At 31.2% G+C, this 17989-nt stretch overlaps 1 protein-coding gene across 1 annotated transcript in view; it reads left to right on the forward strand.

Moving 5' to 3' along the window:
* LOC105327902 (uncharacterized) overlaps nt 1–17406 on the forward strand; it is a 30845-nt gene extending 13439 nt beyond the window's left edge. Inside the window, exons 14-47 of the mRNA XM_066071043.1 lie at nt 1–24; nt 239–436; nt 1008–1143; nt 1631–1668; nt 1890–2031; nt 2208–2434; nt 2787–2957; nt 3043–3235; nt 3317–3556; nt 3723–3937; nt 4450–4555; nt 4789–4905; nt 5185–5320; nt 5416–5596; nt 6360–6630; nt 6733–6919; nt 7032–7243; nt 7356–7585; nt 7671–7824; nt 8352–8536; nt 8639–8782; nt 8918–9086; nt 9212–9341; nt 11383–11504; nt 11770–11909; nt 12052–12199; nt 12299–12502; nt 12591–12794; nt 13177–13965; nt 14061–14279; nt 14450–14545; nt 14671–15002; nt 15133–15337; nt 16290–17406. Coding sequence (XP_065927115.1) covers nt 1–24; nt 239–436; nt 1008–1143; nt 1631–1668; nt 1890–2031; nt 2208–2434; nt 2787–2957; nt 3043–3235; nt 3317–3556; nt 3723–3937; nt 4450–4555; nt 4789–4905; nt 5185–5320; nt 5416–5596; nt 6360–6630; nt 6733–6919; nt 7032–7243; nt 7356–7585; nt 7671–7824; nt 8352–8536; nt 8639–8782; nt 8918–9086; nt 9212–9341; nt 11383–11504; nt 11770–11909; nt 12052–12199; nt 12299–12502; nt 12591–12794; nt 13177–13965; nt 14061–14279; nt 14450–14545; nt 14671–15002; nt 15133–15337; nt 16290–16573 — 6549 coding nt within the window. The 3' untranslated portion in view covers nt 16574–17406. The remainder of the gene's footprint in view (nt 25–238; nt 437–1007; nt 1144–1630; nt 1669–1889; nt 2032–2207; nt 2435–2786; nt 2958–3042; nt 3236–3316; nt 3557–3722; nt 3938–4449; nt 4556–4788; nt 4906–5184; nt 5321–5415; nt 5597–6359; nt 6631–6732; nt 6920–7031; nt 7244–7355; nt 7586–7670; nt 7825–8351; nt 8537–8638; nt 8783–8917; nt 9087–9211; nt 9342–11382; nt 11505–11769; nt 11910–12051; nt 12200–12298; nt 12503–12590; nt 12795–13176; nt 13966–14060; nt 14280–14449; nt 14546–14670; nt 15003–15132; nt 15338–16289) is intronic.
* Nucleotides 17407–17989: the final 583 nt, after the last annotated feature.

The following is a 17989-nucleotide window of genomic DNA, read 5'->3' on the forward strand; positions in this document are numbered from 1 at the left end:
AACACTATTGAAAATCCGTTTATCGTAAGTACAAATCTTCAAAGTAATGCTAACGTTTTTTTTAACGTGTCAACGGTTTGCTTTAGTCTAGTGCATTTTTTATGTGTTTACCTTATCACAAAATCAAGATTTTCTACAGCAGCATTTTTGAAAAAAATTGCTAGCAAAAACATCAGTTTCCTTATTGTGTTTGAGTGGTATGGACTCTCTATTCTTTAAAACTTTGATTTACATTTAGGACATAGAAGATATTGATTTTACGTCAGTAAATCATAGTTTGTCTGCTAGATGGGCAGGTTTCTATCATGCATATATTGATGTGACCTATCGATTTCGTGCTGGAACATCGCCTGGAGCTTCTGATACAGTTCCAGATAAGGATGTTGGAACAAATGAATCTTACACGGAGAATGGACTCTCTTTATCTGCGTTCCAGGTAATCTGGGTAATTCATGTAATAGAAAAAAGATAACAAAAACAAAGCGGAAATAAACTTAATTTAACCATTAATTGATAAGTTATTTATTCTTAACCTATTGTTACAGACAAAAGTGTTTTAAATAATCTTTCGCAAGTAACACCATTTCTGTTTAGAATATAATACTGAGAATCAGTCTGAGATCTTTGCCGATTGACTTGTCTACTATTGTGTTTTTTACCAAAATTTAGACAATTATCAAATGTGTACTGAACGCTTCTTTGAATTTGTTTTATATTTCTTATTTTTCTATTAGTTTAAATTTAATTCCTTGAAAATATCTTTTTTGTCACCTAAATTTTTATTGGTCCTGTTTAAGAGGGAAAACTGAAAAAATATATTGTCCGTATAAAACTTTCATTTCACAGTTAATGACAAAAGAAACCCCATGCCTTTAATAGTTATATAAATGTTTTTAGAATTTTGTATATTATTATTGTTTTTTTAAATTTGACCAATTTAGTTGTATCTGCTTTATGTATAGAATGGAGTACATCCATATACGCATAATTATGTTTTATGCTTGTAGACCTATTACATAACAATAACTGCGGAGTCATCTGCTGGTGCTGTTAGCGTCACATCAGATGGCGTCACTGCTGTCGAAGAAGACGCTTTTCTAGATAATATTACTGCTTATGACGGAAAACCCTGTGTTGTATCAGGTTTGTAGGAATCAATACTATTATTTTATTGTATAGACAAGCAATGGAATAAACATTTTTATTGAAAATATTTTAGATATCATAATTTAAAGCTGTTGATAAATAAGAAAGATAAATAATGACAGAATGTATCATACAGCAATAATCTTATTTTTAGCAGTAACTCCTATTATTGCGGGATGGAATATTTATACGTAGCGTCAATAGATAGATTGTTATTCTTTTCTCTGTATTATATGGAAAGAAAGAAAAAAAGAAAGCGGAGGTGGAAAATTATTGAAAGAGGGTTAAAATAACTATAAAAACTTCAAAATAAGACTATTGAGCTATTTTACTGTCGTTCAAATTGTATTTTAAAATTTTAAGAGGTAGGTACATGTACTTAACATTTTTCGATTGTATAAATTCTACCCCATGATGTAATAATATTTGCTTGACATCAAGGTACCGGGTATATTGATATTTTATATTTCCTATACATTTGTAGGTGTAAATATTTCTGCAAAAGTAAACCACCATGATTGGGTTTGTATTTGTGTTTTTTGTATAGTATAATTATGTAAAATACTGAATGGACAAAGTATTGAGAAAACCGCCCTAGTCTATGGTTTTATAGTTTGATAGCTGTTGACAATTTATTCCTTAACACTTAATATGACATCTTTTGAAATCGTTATAATATACATATTATATAATAATATACAATAAAGAGGTAACAAATTTAAAATAATTCACTTGTTTTATAGAACACATTGAAAAATTGCACGATTGATGCTGACTTTCAATCTTCGACGGATACTTTAAGTGCATATTGGAAAATCCCAGATGAGTTGTTGCCATTTACACCAGACGTGTATTTTTCCATAGAAAAAAAATCTTTATATGGCGGTAAAATTGTAGTTTATATTTGTTCTAATATTATAATATTTTCTTTCTATGAATGAATGTTTAAAAAAGCAAACAACAGAACTATAAAATATAAATGAAATACATAATCTTGGGCATCCCTTTGACATCCCATGGAAAATTTAGGTTAAATAGTCTTTTGCAATACTGTTTTACAGACAATTGGAGTATGTTCCAAGACTACAGATACAACAACGGTCACCATCAGGCTCATGTTACGGGGCTTCTGCTAGATCCTGGAAGACTCTATCGCTTTGTTGTTAAGCTTTGTGCACGGGAGACGTGCTATCAGCCAGTCCAGAGCAACGGGGTCCTAGTTCTAGCAAACCCACCTATCACAAAAAATATGAATGTGACGCATGACAACACATCTACTGTAGAAAAAGTAACATTCTGTATCATACATTGATTGTATATTTTTAAAGATAAATTAATGTAATTTAAAATCTTTTTTAATGACAAACATTCAACCAAAGCTTTAAAACGAAAAATAAAGTATTAAGAAGGTTTAATTGTTCAACTTGTACCTAACTGGTATATTTTCATGACTGCTACATTTTAATGACACTTTTTAATAATCAGCTCATAGTGGTATTAGATATGCCAGGATAAATATACTTAGTATGTTCTTTATATAAGCTTCATCATAATTAACAAGTTTATGTAGTAGCAGGAAACAGTGCGAAAAGCTAATTTACCGTTATTTTTTAAATTGATTTGATATGTATTAACTTTAGCTTAAAGTGGTATTAGATATGTTTGCGGATCCTGACATACACATTCCAGAAGAAAAATACGGAGTCGTTGACAAATACGAATGGGCAATAACTGACCAATCAGAAATTGGTAGACTGCATACTCGGTGGCACAGACTCGATGATTATGATGTCATACCGAATAAGTACAAAGTATGAATTATGAATGTTTTATAAATTTTACGTGTTGTAATGTGTGTTCGAAAATGTGTATATCTTTTTTATATGATTTTTGCAGCTGGAATTCACGATCGTATTAAATGGCACATTTGATTTTTCTAAATGCCGGAGACTGACAGTTCGTGGATACAACAAAGCTGGACTTTATTCGACTGTATCTTCAGATATAAAGAACTGTAGCGCATTTGATCCAGTACTTATTAAACCAAACATTGTAATAGATGCCGTGGGGACTCCAGACCCAAGTAGAGGTATTCAATTCTTTTTTGTGATACTTACTGTATGAAATGAATATTCATTTATTCTATACGAATAATCTTTTACTTTTTAAGACGGATATGGAGAAGCAATCTTATTGCAAACAAACGCAAGATGGCCACATCCAGATAAAGACTATACTCCAAACAAGAACTATATATCAGCTGTATGGCCCACTTTACGCTACAATTCCTACACTGTGGCAATTATCATAGCACGAAATATGGATGCCACGTCTTATTATCTCACATCGACAAGTTTGTCCCTCTCAGATCCCTGTAGTCACCCAGATGCTATCAAATGTGACACTACAGGTAAGAGAGAAGCTTTATTTCTCTCCAAATATAAACCTAAAAGGACTAAAATAAGCAATTTCATTTTGAATACACGTTTTGTTTTTGTAGTAATCAATTAATAAGTTATTGTATCATTATTATATGCACATTTTTAAGAATATATAAGTTTGTGTTTTAATTTCAGGCCATGAATTTATCAATATAAAATTCATGGAGGGGGAACTTGAACACGGACAACGTTACGTTGTTTGCATTCACGCTGAGTATACAGAAATACAGCACGAAAAATGGACGCAGATTTTACCTGAGATAAATACATGCAGTGATGGTATAGTGGTGGATCTAACTCCACCTACAGCAGGAAATGTTTGGATCGGGACTCAAGGGCAACGCTACCAGGTCATGAAATTTTCTATTTTATGCAATAAAAGAATTTGAACACATGTATCGTTTTATGTTACGACAATAACACTTAATTGTTACTAAGAGACCTAAATTCTTCAGAAGAAGAACGATGAACTTTGATGTTTATGTATTTAATACCTTCACAATATGCATGTTAGACAGTCTTGATTTTCAATATAGTTTGTGTATCTTAAAGCGACGTTCAATAAAATAAAATCCATCTTACCCATTCAAATTTAAAACAATGTTGCGTACATTTTCGTGTTCATACCTTTTTTCACTATCTGCAATGTGTATGTGTTAACATGTGTAATACACTATATCTTGAACGCAATGTTTGTTAACTATGTTTGTACCCGAGAGCTATGATGTTTTCAAATTTTCAAATACAATTTAAATCTTAAACTTATAGTTATTTTAAAAAGGTTATTTGAAATACTTGTTCAATGCATGTTCATATTGAAAACAAAGTTAACTTCTCATTAACAATCAACATCATTATACAGATTTCATCCACCAACATGTATGTTTCTTGGGATTCATTTGAAGACGTTGAAGAATTCCAAACCATTCCTCATACATCTGGAATACAGAACTACGAGCTGGGAATAGGTGCATGTTTGATATCTTTACGCTGTAACGTGAACTGACAAAGTGCCCGAAATTATTTCCACCAACACGAACAATGAAAATGTCATTTGTCTATTTTCATTGTTGTCGTGTTACTGGCAAGATATCTAATTTTTTGGCTTATTATCTACATATGAAATTTGATGTCACGAGTTTGATTAGCGTTAATATTATGTTTAGTGCATATAAATTAATTTTGTTTTTGCTATCTATAGGTACATCTATTGGTGGAAATGATGTTGTTGCATTTTTTGACGTTGGGGTTGCAAATCATAAAGCCATCTCTGGTCTAACGTTACACAGCGGTCACAGTTATTATGCAACTGTAAAAGGTATATATAATCATTGTATATTTAACAGTAGAATCATGAATTTTGAATAACAGATATATTTTCATTCGAAAATACATTTATAGATATTGAGTTTGCAATGTTTGTAAAAAAAACAAAAAGTTAAAATAGTTTTCAAGCAAACGTGTAAATAGAAATTAATTCATATATTAAATGTAAAAGAATTCTTGCTCTTAAAATTGAATGAATTTTAATCATTGAATCAATGTATGATGACATATAGGTAGTTCTTACTTTTTCAACAAATGATATATTTTTTAGCTGTTGATTTCGCAAATAGATCTACACTGCAAACATCAGCACCTGTAACTGTCGATACGAGTCCACCAATTAAATCTGACAACCCCATTTTTATTCAGGGACGCCACATAACGTCAACATCTGAAATAGAGGCGTGGTAATGTATAATCAACAATTATTTTTAATACAACTTTGTTTATCGTTTGAATGCAATTTGAAGCAAATTTTGATATTTTTTTTTTACATCATTAGTTGGAAGAACGTGTTCAGAGACCCTGAAAGTGAAATTGACTTCTTCATGTGGTCTGTTGGTTCCCAAACAGGGCACTCAGACATAATGGAGTTCATCAAAGAAAGTTCTGAATGTGGAACCAATAACGAAAATCGAAGGCTGAATATAAACGAAGGCCATGCTTACTTTATAAATGTTCAGGTAAACTAAGAAAAAGAAACGGACAAGTAAAAAGAATTGTCTATCTCAATTTTCTAAAAACTTTTTACACCCAGGAAAATATAAAAACATAATACTTTTATCAGTATTTTTGAAAAAAAATTAACAAGTCACAACATCGTGCTTTAAACTGAATCAGAACCACGTTGCGTAAGGTTGTTCACAGATAAAAAAAACAAAACAAAGTACTGATAGTACTGAAAAGCGCTAACCTAGCTTGGTTCTAAAGAAAGTTTACTTTGTGCAAGCTTAGTTAGCAAAAATCACTAAACCCTCTATTTATCGAAAACAATATTTGTTGATATGCAATATTGGTTTGCAAAAATGATAAATTGTGTTTTTAATCATTAGATTAATGATACGGTTTTATTTAAATGTTTGTTTGCTAATACAATGCCACAGTTATAATGAGTTTATTAAAGGTACTCAAACTTCCTTGTACGAAAGCTACGCTTAATATATATGGCAATGTGTTTTGAGAAGGACAACAAAATTATGCCACAAAAATAATTTATCGAACATGATATATATTAAAATAGTTTCACAATTGTTTTCACTAAAAAACTAAATAACAGTTTTTTATAATAAGAAGAAAGTCGTATTTTCAGTTATTTTAAATGATTAATTCACGTATTGACTAATCAAATAATATTGAATATTAGAATATGTATCATAGTAGAAAAGGAAAAAACTGGACATAAACTGTTTTGGACAATGGCAATCATTTCCTTTTCTTGTCATAAAGGCACATAACAAGGCACATTTGATGACAATTGCAACATCGTGGGCTTACATCGTGGATTTCTCACCGCCATTACAAGGACATGTTCTTGATGTTTTGCCGTCTGCAGACAAAAACATTGATATAGATTATCAAACGGATATGTCCAGGTTAAGAGTGGTTTGGAATGGATTTCATGATCCCCATTCTGTGATCAAGGAGTATTCCGTGAAAATGGGTACCTGCCCGTTCTGTGACGACGTGCTCCGACAGCAGGGAGTTGGCCTAGTAAACGGTTAATATAAGTGGCATGATATTATCATTCCAAGCACTAAAGTACTTACTATTTGAAGCCGGAACTAATATATATTTGATTTCATTTTGTTCTGACTTGCAGAGATAGAAGTTGATTATGTACATATCGGTCCTGGCTTAACTTACTTCACTACTGTGACAGCATGTAATACGGCTGATCTGTGTACAAGTGCTATCTCAGATGGTGTGATAGTCGACAACAGTCCTCCAAATGTGGGTGTGGTCATTGATGGGACTTCCTCCGAAGACATAGAATACCAATCAATAAGGTAAAAATTAATCCACAAACCGTAATCTTTGATTTTTGTTTGAAATCAGCCACTGGACTTGGTACTTCTCATCATTTCAATCAATACAATAATAACGATTTTCTATTGTTAGAAATTGGATTGGTGCAAAATGGTACGGATTTTCTGATCCCCAGTCTGGAATATCTCACTATGTTTGGTGGGCTGGAACTACTCCAGGTGGAAAGGATATATTACAAGAAAAAAGTGTGCATTTAGTTGAGACAGCAACTGCTTATAACTTTTCTCAAGGACTACCAGAATCAAAGCGAATCTACGTGACCGTTAGAGCCTACAATAAAGCAGGTACAATTTACTTTTAATTAGCTTCGAACTCCTGTTAGTTTTTTTCCTTTAGATTTTTTTTATAGATTTTTATTTAAAGATAAAAGATATTGAATATGAAACCTATTTAAAGGATTGTATGTGGATGGCATATCTAGTGGCTTTTTGGTTGATACAACACCACCTGAAATAAGTAGTGGTCCAAATCACTTGCAATATTTTGGATTGGAAGAGAAAACTCAGTTCGATAGGTCATCAGTAAAAGTTGAATGGAAGGTAGCAGATCCTGAATCGTACATTGAAAGACAATATCTATCTCTTAAATCTCATCTTGGAGGCGACTTTGCACTGTCCTCAACTTTGGTAAGAATCAAAATATTTTGATTGGCGAAACTCGTTTAAGTGGTGTGAAAACATAAAAAGTATATGTTTAAATATTGTATTTCAGATTAACGGTATTGCAAGAGATTTTATTATGACTGATCTGTTACTTCATGATGGAGTCATGTATTTTGTAACACTTATATCCTGCAATGGCGCACAGATGTGTTCTTCGACTACGTCCTCCGGTATTTTAGTGGATAGCACACCGCCAAGTAGAGGTAAATACTGTTATCCAGTTTTCATTTAAATTAACAATATTTTGTTTTAATGTTGATACAATGAGGTCAGTCAAATTTGTCTCGTAAACATATTAGAGTACAATATTTTTGTTAACAGGAAATACTTTGCCCCTTTTTTGAACTGTTTCAAATCAATTTGTCATAAATTTTATGATGATTGGGTTTACATTTACTTTATCGATAATCTTTTGTACGATATGATATCATGTATGCTGTCAATAATCACAAACAGTGTGTTTTATTATCTTTTATATATTTTAATAATCACTTTATGACTAGTTTTGTATAACTGTTCTATGTTGCTCTAAGTATATACGAATTATAAAGTTTTTTTTAAGTTAAATCACCTCACTTTCCACATAAAGGAAACATTATCCATGATAATTATTCTTTAAATCTTTTTAAATATGCATTTTAGATGATCAAAAAAAGAAAAATACTTCAAAATATTGTTGCTCAAAAGATTAGTTTTAATAATAAAACTCTATTATATAAATTTCAAAAAGGTACGTTTGCGGTACAGACAGATCATGCAGTAGATGCTGAATTGAATCGCCATGTATCAGGATATATGTCGTGGTGGAAGTTCGGAATAAATTTGGCTTGGCTTGGATTTATGGATGCTCATTCTGATATAGTGCATTATTTTATCAACATTGGATCAACATTCATGGGAGCGGATCTCAATGCTGTAAAACAAATTGTTACTAGCTTTAAGCAGACTGAGAAATATAGTCATGTTATTAAAAAAATATAAATCATGTTTTACAATGACGAATTTCTTACTTAACAGAAAGAAGGTACCCCTAAGCAGATCAACCATTCCACTAATGGTAAGGATCGTTACGACGAGGGTAAAGTTCAAACGTATAGGATTCCAACTCAGAAGCTGAGCGCCTATGATCACTTGTATATTAGTGTCTGGGCAGTAAATCAGGTAATGATTTACCATAATATACATTTGTACGTTCGTTGATTTATTCTATGTTCAAGTCGGTTTTTTTTCTAAAAGATCTGAACGCATGTATGCGAGTAGTAGGTATTAAAGTTGTTTTTTTCCTTTTGGAAATAGGTGGGTTTATCAAGTGAAATCGTTCACTCCAAGTTTAAGAAATTACCCCAGGGTATATTGTCGTTGGTGAGGCGTTGTCAATCTGAGGATTGTGAAGGACATTGTGTGTGTAGCCCTCAAGACAAAGTGTGTCGTAATAATGGATCTTCATGCAATGATGTCACAAGTGGTAAACTTATCGAAAATGGTCACAACAATTCAAATATTTTTGTATTTAACCTTTAACACTTAAGACCTTAATTATAGAAACAAACTTCATTCAAGTCGTAGGCACTGTTCAATTTTTTTTCTTAGGAAATCCAAACAATTTACTCCAAGTAACAGACGTAATATTTGGGTCATCAAATGTGCACTATACGCCAAGCAATACAGTTCTACAAGGTCGTTGGTCAATTGTTCACAGACAAGGCATTCCACCGTATATGTAAGCCTAACTGATAAAGTTTGATTAACTCATCAACTTTTTTCATTGTTTGAACGTTCTTTGAAAAGGGACCGCAAACTACCCCCCCCCCCCCCGAAAAATGAAATGACCTGAGTAGCGTTTACTGTGTTAAAAATATTCTTTTTCAGTGCTACATATTTTACAAAAACAAATTCAAAGACCGTAGAAATATTTCACAAAAATCATTTTTAAGTGTTTTTCAGAAAAGAAATTCGTAACTTATAGCAACTGTGAACAGTTTTAATATACCAACAATGTAAGATATTTTGTCCGCAAACTGATAAAACATTTTATCTCGTACTAATAAATTCGATCCTGTAGGGTTGTTTGTATCAAAAGGGCTACTTCTTCGACCAATCTCTTTTTCTCCCTCTCTTTCTGTATCTCTCACTCTCATACTGGTACATTTTGAAAAAAAAGTTACACATGTAGTCATAAACATTTTTTGATACTATATGAAAGTGCATACCATAAATGCACGCTATGTAATTTAATTACAAAGACATTGCAATCTTTCAATTATATGCAAGAATCAAACATTTATGTAAAGGTCATGCCACGCATATCACCGATTTTCTTTATATTTCATACATGGATACAGCTACATTGTAAGAGTAAAATGCAAAAAGACACAAAAAATTGGCTGCTGAGGATAACCTTTGTCATTGTAATCTATGCTAAATATAAAAAAAAAAAATTAGCTTATACTACAATGTACCTACATTGTAGCATAAAATACGGTTTTGCTTAATAATATAAGCTATCAAAGATGTAAAACAACCCATGGTATATTGTCGATATTTATTTCTTCGAAAATTATTGATGGAAAAAACAAATGCTTTATAGTGTTACCATCCATGAAAACCACAAAAGATTTTTGAAATTGGTTTATACAGGTTTATTAACCAAATTGGGTAACTATTTAATTTCTACATCTCTACCAATGTTCATACAATAAACATAAAAAAAAATTGTAAAAAAAAATTGCACTCGTTGCTATTGTAACAAGGCCAAAAAATAGGTTAAAACTAGAATAAAGGTAATGTTGAAAACCTGTTGTTTCTAATTTTCGAATCTTATAGCAATATTTTCGTTTGTACATGTTAAAATCTACCTAAATTCCATAATATATATATTTTTAAAAAAACCTTTGTCTTATAGCACACACGTGCTGTTGCTATCTACATTTAAGAACTAAAGAAATTACACAGAAATTCTTACTTTTTAATTAGTTTATAGCAACAGCATTTTTTTAAAGGAAAAATTCTAATTTTTTTCAAGTGGCATTCAAGTTCAAGACATACTTGATTTTTCTTAACAATAAATATAAAAAGAATTATATATTATTTCATATTTGGATATTACCTATTCAAAAATGGCCCAATTTATTATTTTAAAAAACCTGTTTTTCAGCTTGTTACCATAGGAACGTTTCTCTTTTTTCATTTTAAATTTCTTTGATGCACAGGCATATTAGAGTATTTAAAAATAAAGATTTTCATTTAAACTTAATGGGAAAAATCATAATTTATTCTTCTGGTTGTTTACCATGGAAACAATATAAAACAATGCGTTTCTCCATTAATACTTTTATTTCCGTCGAAAAATGACAAGTTTTTAATAGTATATGCCACCCTGAAAACCACAAATTGTTTCCATGACAATCTATTCTCAAATAAGCATTAAAATGTCAGTTTGACATCTTAACCCTCTGTTACCATGAAAACGAGAACACACAGCAACAAATAAATTGTATCAGACTTTTTAACAAGTAGACTTTTATAAAAGTCGATTAAACTGTAAAGTATGAAAAAAGCTTCTGGCTTTGCGTGGCCACCGAAATTTAATCTTTACATAAAATTGATCTGAAAACCCAATATGTGTATGTTTTGTACGGCCTTTAGCAAACTCAGATCTATTTGAGAAGACCAACACTTTGTATTTTAGTGTTGTGATTTATAACATATATTATCAAAGTGTTGTAACATGTAATTTCAAAGTAATATTTTCCATTTATAAGGTATCAGTGGAGTGTTGGGTTTACAGAACACGATGTCCCAGTAGGAATTTTTGACCCGGAACGCGAACGCGTGTGGCATGATGATGGACAGCTTACCTTTGTTATTTATACCCTTATGCGAGGTGTGTGTTTGTATATAACTACGCGAGAGTTTACGTTATCAAACGTATTTCATAAGCAATTTTCCTAATAACAAATCATGCTTAGATTTATATGTCAAAAACTCAATTAACACATAGATATACATAATTGATATACTGGTGGAGATATAGTCAATAACATTTATGTGATTCGTGTCTATAAAATGTTTCGTTGAGTAAACTAACTTACTATGGTTATGACAGTGATAACTTTAGAGAACTTTAAAGCTTTATTGTATCTTAAAAGGTCGGGTCCTTGAGGAGACAGTTTCGTATTCTGTATTTGTGAAAGCATGGTACAACAAAAATACTTACGCTGTATTCAAATCAAATGGTGTTATCATCGATACAAAGAAACCGGCAGTTCAAAACATTCTTGGAAGCTCTGTAAGGAATACATGGCTAATTTCTTGTATTATCAATAATATATAAATCTGTATTTTTTTTTCTAGGCAAAAAGTTATTTTTTAATGTAGAAAATCAAATGATTACCGTTAATATACCATTAAAAGGGGTTTTTTTTAAACAGATTACAGAAAGAATGGTCAGTAGCACATTCAAAGACGATGATTATATAAAAGATGGCATTTCCATGATGGTGAACTGGACAAATAAATTTTTAAACGATAAAACAACGATTAAATTATATCATCTTTACATAAGTACCACTCCAGGAGGTAAGACGTTTGATCATAGTTTATCAAATAATTTTGAGATAAATCACATTTTATCCTTTAATAATAAAAATGATAATAAACCATTTAACATTTGACCAGGTCATGATGTTTGGGACAGCGGAGAAGAGTTGCCAAACACAGAAACAACGTATTTAGTTCGAAGTCTATCACTTTTACCCGGAGTCCGATACTTTGTGAATGTGATCGCCTATGGTTTCTCAGGAATCCATCACACCGAATCATCAGACGGATTTGTAATAGACAATACAAAACCAAAGGCTGGAGTAGTGTTTGATGGAATAGGTAGACTTATTATGCATGTAAATATTTGATTGATTGGGACGAAAATTGAAAGCGTTACATTTTACATTTTTATTCAAATTTATTTCAGGATTACATGATTTGGAATTTCAAAATTCTTCCGATACCATTGGCGCTAATTGGCACGGATTTTTTGACACTGAATCTGGAGTGAACAGATACTTTTGGTGTGTTGGTAACACCTCTTCTAATACAGAGTGCAGTGTGAGGAACTGGGAAAATGTTAACATCCATACCTCAGTTTCAAGAACACTGTCAACGGAACTTCCAAATGGTAAAATTGCGTTTTGTTCAAGTAAAGAATGCAAAATTGCAACATAAACGATGTATTAATGTTACAATATTTGCAAAAAAGTAACAAATGATCAATATTAGTCCTTAAAAACTGAATATCAGACAAAGATTGTGTTCCTTATCCTTATCGGGGATGGTATTATTTGACATGTCAATTCTTATTTTATCAATTGCTACAAATAAAACAAAAACAACAATCTTAAAAACAGGTGTCATGTCTTCTTTTAGACAATTTTACCATATATCTTTACAAAACAATAATTAGTATATAAAAACATATTATCTTTTATATATGGAGATGTTTATATATTTTTAAATGAATCAAATTTATCATTTCATATTTAATGTATTTTTTTCTGCAGGACAAATATGCTACAATAAAGTTTACGCCGTCGATAACGTTGGATACAAGTCTGACGTCGTCGTGTCTGATGGCGTTAAGGTTGATGTTACTCCACCCGAACCCGAATACCTCTTTCATGTTGACAACAACTTGCTGAAAAACCCTTCGTTTGAATTGTATGAACGATCTATATCGATAGACAATATCGACGTGCACACTCTCTGCAATTTATCTCTCGATTTTGTTCCTGATCAGTGGTCATTAACTTCTGAAAGTTGTGCTGTAGTTATCCTCTCTTTAAAAAACCTGGCTATCGATGGGAAAGCTTTCCTTTTTATTAAAGGTAGCGTAAAGCAAGACATTGATAGACTGAAGATAGGTGAGCTGTATCGTGTAACCTTTTTTTCAAGTCAAATTTCTATAGAAACAGCAACGGTCTCTAATAAGGAATGCTTTATTTCAATTGGACATTCCAAACACGTATTTTTGTTGTATTCAAAGCCTTACAGACATGATGAACATGGTTCATCATCATCGTCATCTCGAGAAATTGTTTCCTGGCATAAACATACCTTTTACTTTACGGCTAAAAATGAGAAAGCAGTGTTAGAAATGGGTAGCACAGATGTCAAGACAGGTCTATATTTAGACCATTTTTCTTTACAACACATAGAAGGGATTCGTAACAGCAGTGCAAATGCTCATGTTTCTGCTCATGTCGTATATGTTCACCAATGGGGTTCCATACACGGGGCCTGGAGTTTCTACGAAGACAATAGTCCAATTACAGAGTTTAACTGGGCAATAGGTATGAATAGTCACTGTTTTTTTTAATAATTTAGAATTAAGGCATATTTAATCAAATACTTTGAATAAATGTCCTATACACGTATTCTTGTTCAGGGTATACCAAAGGAGGAACACAGATACAGAGCTTTACAAGCACGGGGATTAACAAATTTGGATATAATTCCAATATTACCTTGATTCATAATACATTCGTCCACGTGACAGTAATTGCGTCAAATGTGGCAGAACTGGTGGGAATATCATATTCTGATCCTATTCTTGTGGACTTGACGCCTCCAGACATTTTATATGTTTATGATGGAAGGTTATCTGGTGAGTTTACCTTACAATTATCTTTCGATGTAATTGTTAAGGAAATTTTTATAGGAATTTAACCGTATCCAAGTAAAATAACACTCATGAATAGTTAAACAAATATATTAATGTATGTTTGTGATATAATAGCATTGATGCAATCAGGAATAAATTTTTTATATATTAAGGTGCTGATGAAGATGCATGGACAGATAATGAAGTTGTTGTTAATTTTTTGGCTCACGATGAAGAATCGGGCATTGAATATTGCGAGTGGGCTGTTGGTACGTCTCCATATAAAACAATATCTTTGATCAAACAACACCATCAAAGATGGTTACATGGCTAAACATGAACATATAATTTGATATTATTGTATTTATTGTTTTTTTTTTCATTGAATTTGTAGGCTATCAACCTCAAGGAGTTGAGTTGCAAGCATTCCAGAGAATAAAAATATTTGAATCAATAGCATTTAAAGAATTTGACTATCGTGTTTTGGAAAATAAAACAATATATTCCACAATCAGATGTCATAATCGTGCTGGATTGTTTTCTTCTAAATCATCTGATGGTGTAAAAATTTCAGTCCGGCATCCATCTATTCGAAATGCGAAAATAGCTGTTATCCCTTTGTCAATCACTGAATACCAGGCTTGGAGTCATTATCAAAGTAAAATCCAGAATGTTAAGATACAATGGTCCGGTTTTGATGACTACACAGGAATTAATCAGTTTCAGGTTTAAATTTGGTTTTCCTTATTCAAAAGACAAATTAAGTTTTATTTCAAAATAGAAAAAAATGAAAACGTTTTTAACTGCTTTATCAGATTTTGGCTTTTGTTAAATATTTTAGTCGACATTTATTTAGATAACAATTACCGATGATAAATCTGCGATTGAAGAAAAGATGAGCTTTCCAGTTGGACAGGACATTCAATCAGTAAACATCATTAACATGAATATGCCAGAAGGATTAAAAAATATTACAGTTCAAGCAATAAATAAACTACTATTGGCCAGCGACCAAGTCATTTACAACTTTACAGCTGTTCATTCCAAACCGACGAAGAAAGGTATGAGGTTGCATTTGTCGAAACAATCTATAAAGTTACATAGTATTTTTTTAAGTTTATCTCAACTCAGATGACCAATAGGTATTTATTTAAAAGGTTAAATTATAATTTCAGAAATATGAAAATTATACCAAAAATTTGTAAAAAAATATGTTAATGATATAAAAATATTAACTTAAGTAAGAATTTGTTGACTTACTAGTTAAACCGAAATAATTATATGCTCTATTGAAAATGTTACTGTTTTTAAGTAAACATTCGGGGAATTTTTGCCATTCATTTATCAGAACGATGGTTATAAAATAACTTGGATATGGCTAAACTACATACACATGAAGCTTTTTACCCTGTGCAGGGTATATAAAGCATTATATGAAAAGTGAAATTATTCATTTTTCCTTCAAATTGTTATAAAATCTGGAAAATAAGGTTAATTTTTTTTAAGCTCAATGAAGGTCAAAATCATACATATTGCTCAAAGGTCAAGTCTTTGAAGTAATATACCCTCTTTTCAAATCGCTTATAAGAATTTCTAATATTTGGATATTTTATACAACATTTCATACATTTTGAATTATGCCTGGTTGAATTATTACAGTTATTCAATAAAAATGCATATGGTAATTTTCTTATAACATTTAGATAATGACGTACATCACCTTCATGCAATTTTAAGTATATTCTAGTACAATATAATTTTGTAACTCATATAACCTTTCTGACAACGTTAAAACAGTTGTAATAATTCAAAATTTTAGTTTTAAACAATGCACTTTTTAAAAGCAGCTTAAATCTTTCATTTCAAATTATGGTAAAATTTTTACAGTACAAACAAATCAAGTATAAATTTGATTTTGAGGAAAAATCAAAGTTCTAGAATATTAGATATAATTCGATTTTTTTTCTCGATTATCTTAAAGATAAATTTATATGTATTGATAACATTTAACAGGAAGAAATTTTGTTCATTCCTGGCATGCCGAAAAAGAAGAATTTACAGTGACCTGGGATGACATCTTTATATCACAATATCCATTGTTCTATGAAGTTACTGTTGGGACCGTTGAAGGGGGAAGTGATATTCTACAATGGCAGGAAACCAAACAGACATCATTGAAATTCGGTTTACCACCGACAGTAAAACGTGCTTTAAAAGTGTCCTTACATGTATATGTGAGGGCTATTTCTGCTGGTGGAACATACGAAGACATAAAATTTGTTATCCTACATCAATAAAGTTTCCTGTTATTTGGTTTCATATTCTGTACTTGAGTAAATTATCTTTGAGATATACTATCAACTTCCTTTAAACCTGTACAAATTTGCGTACAAAGATAACAGCTTGGAAAAACGCCTGATATTGTTTAAAATCAGGTAAAACTTGTTTAAACATTTCAGACTTTAAATATCTTGCAATTGTTTTTAAACTCTATCTAGATTTTCTACAGTTATATGGTTGTATCTATTTTAATTGCAATAGAAATCGTTTCAGTGACAAAACACAACTTATGATAATGGTGAGGTTAATCAAAACCACTCAAGTAAACCAGTCTTAAACTAGTAGCAAACTAGCACAAACTCCTACTTTTTAAGGAAAACGAGCATCACGAACAAACAATAAGCAGCAATTGTAGATGCCACAGGGCGACAATTATTTGTTTTATCTCGTAGTTATTACAATTAGTCATCTCATAATAACAGCTGATGTAAAATTAAATGTGAAAGGTGTGGTAGACTTTCATTTATCGATTCATCAATCATTGAAATTTGTGATATTAATTTTGAAATTTAAAAATCATTGAAATCTGTGGTTGTATAATAATTTGATGTCATGTGAATGTCATTCGTAAATTGTGTTCTTGCATCACATAATTTGTTGCTTTTGGAATATTGTTTCGTTTCATGTGATTTAATCATCTTGTTCATCGGAGATGAGAGTGATAGAAACGGTATGTGGTGGGTGTGATTTCTGACTACGTGTGTGGAAGTTGGAATATACTCGTCCACGTAATTTAATTTCAATAATATCTGGTATGAAACAATTATATATATTTTTTTGTGCATAGACAGATAGGATAGTGTAAATAAACTTGTATGAGCATATATGTAACGAATCTTTTTTGTTGTAAATTTAAGTAACTTTTATTTGAATCTTTATCAGTGAAGTTCATTTATTCCCAATGATGACAGACTCTGTGACAATTTTGAGTAGAACAATGTCGAAAAGTTTTGGTCACAAGTAGCGTTTGTTATTTTGGGCCTCTGCTAAAACCAAAGTTATTTATCGTATTTGTTTATTTACATTGATCATTACGTTTTACATCATATACAATGGTAACAATCGCATTGATTTGATAAAATTGATGCGTTTTTATACGCAAAATAAAGCATAGTTCTAGTATACTAAATTTAATTACTAGATTGCATTCTGAACTTGATATGTCAGTCCTTTTTTTATTGATTCAGAAGATGTTGGTGCATCGACTATTGAATATAATTTAAACAAAGGACTATTTATGATATGGGCCTAAAATGCCCCCACCCCCTAAAATGAACATCATCATTTTACTGTAATTCTTTGTTTTCTTTGTACAGATATATATGTGATGTTTTTACATAATGTTCGTTTTGATTCAACTGCCCACAATTTAG

The sequence above is a fragment of the Magallana gigas genome, chromosome 9 (genome assembly GCF_963853765.1).
Source record: "Magallana gigas chromosome 9, xbMagGiga1.1, whole genome shotgun sequence".
Lineage (NCBI taxonomy): Eukaryota > Metazoa > Mollusca > Bivalvia > Ostreida > Ostreidae > Magallana > Magallana gigas.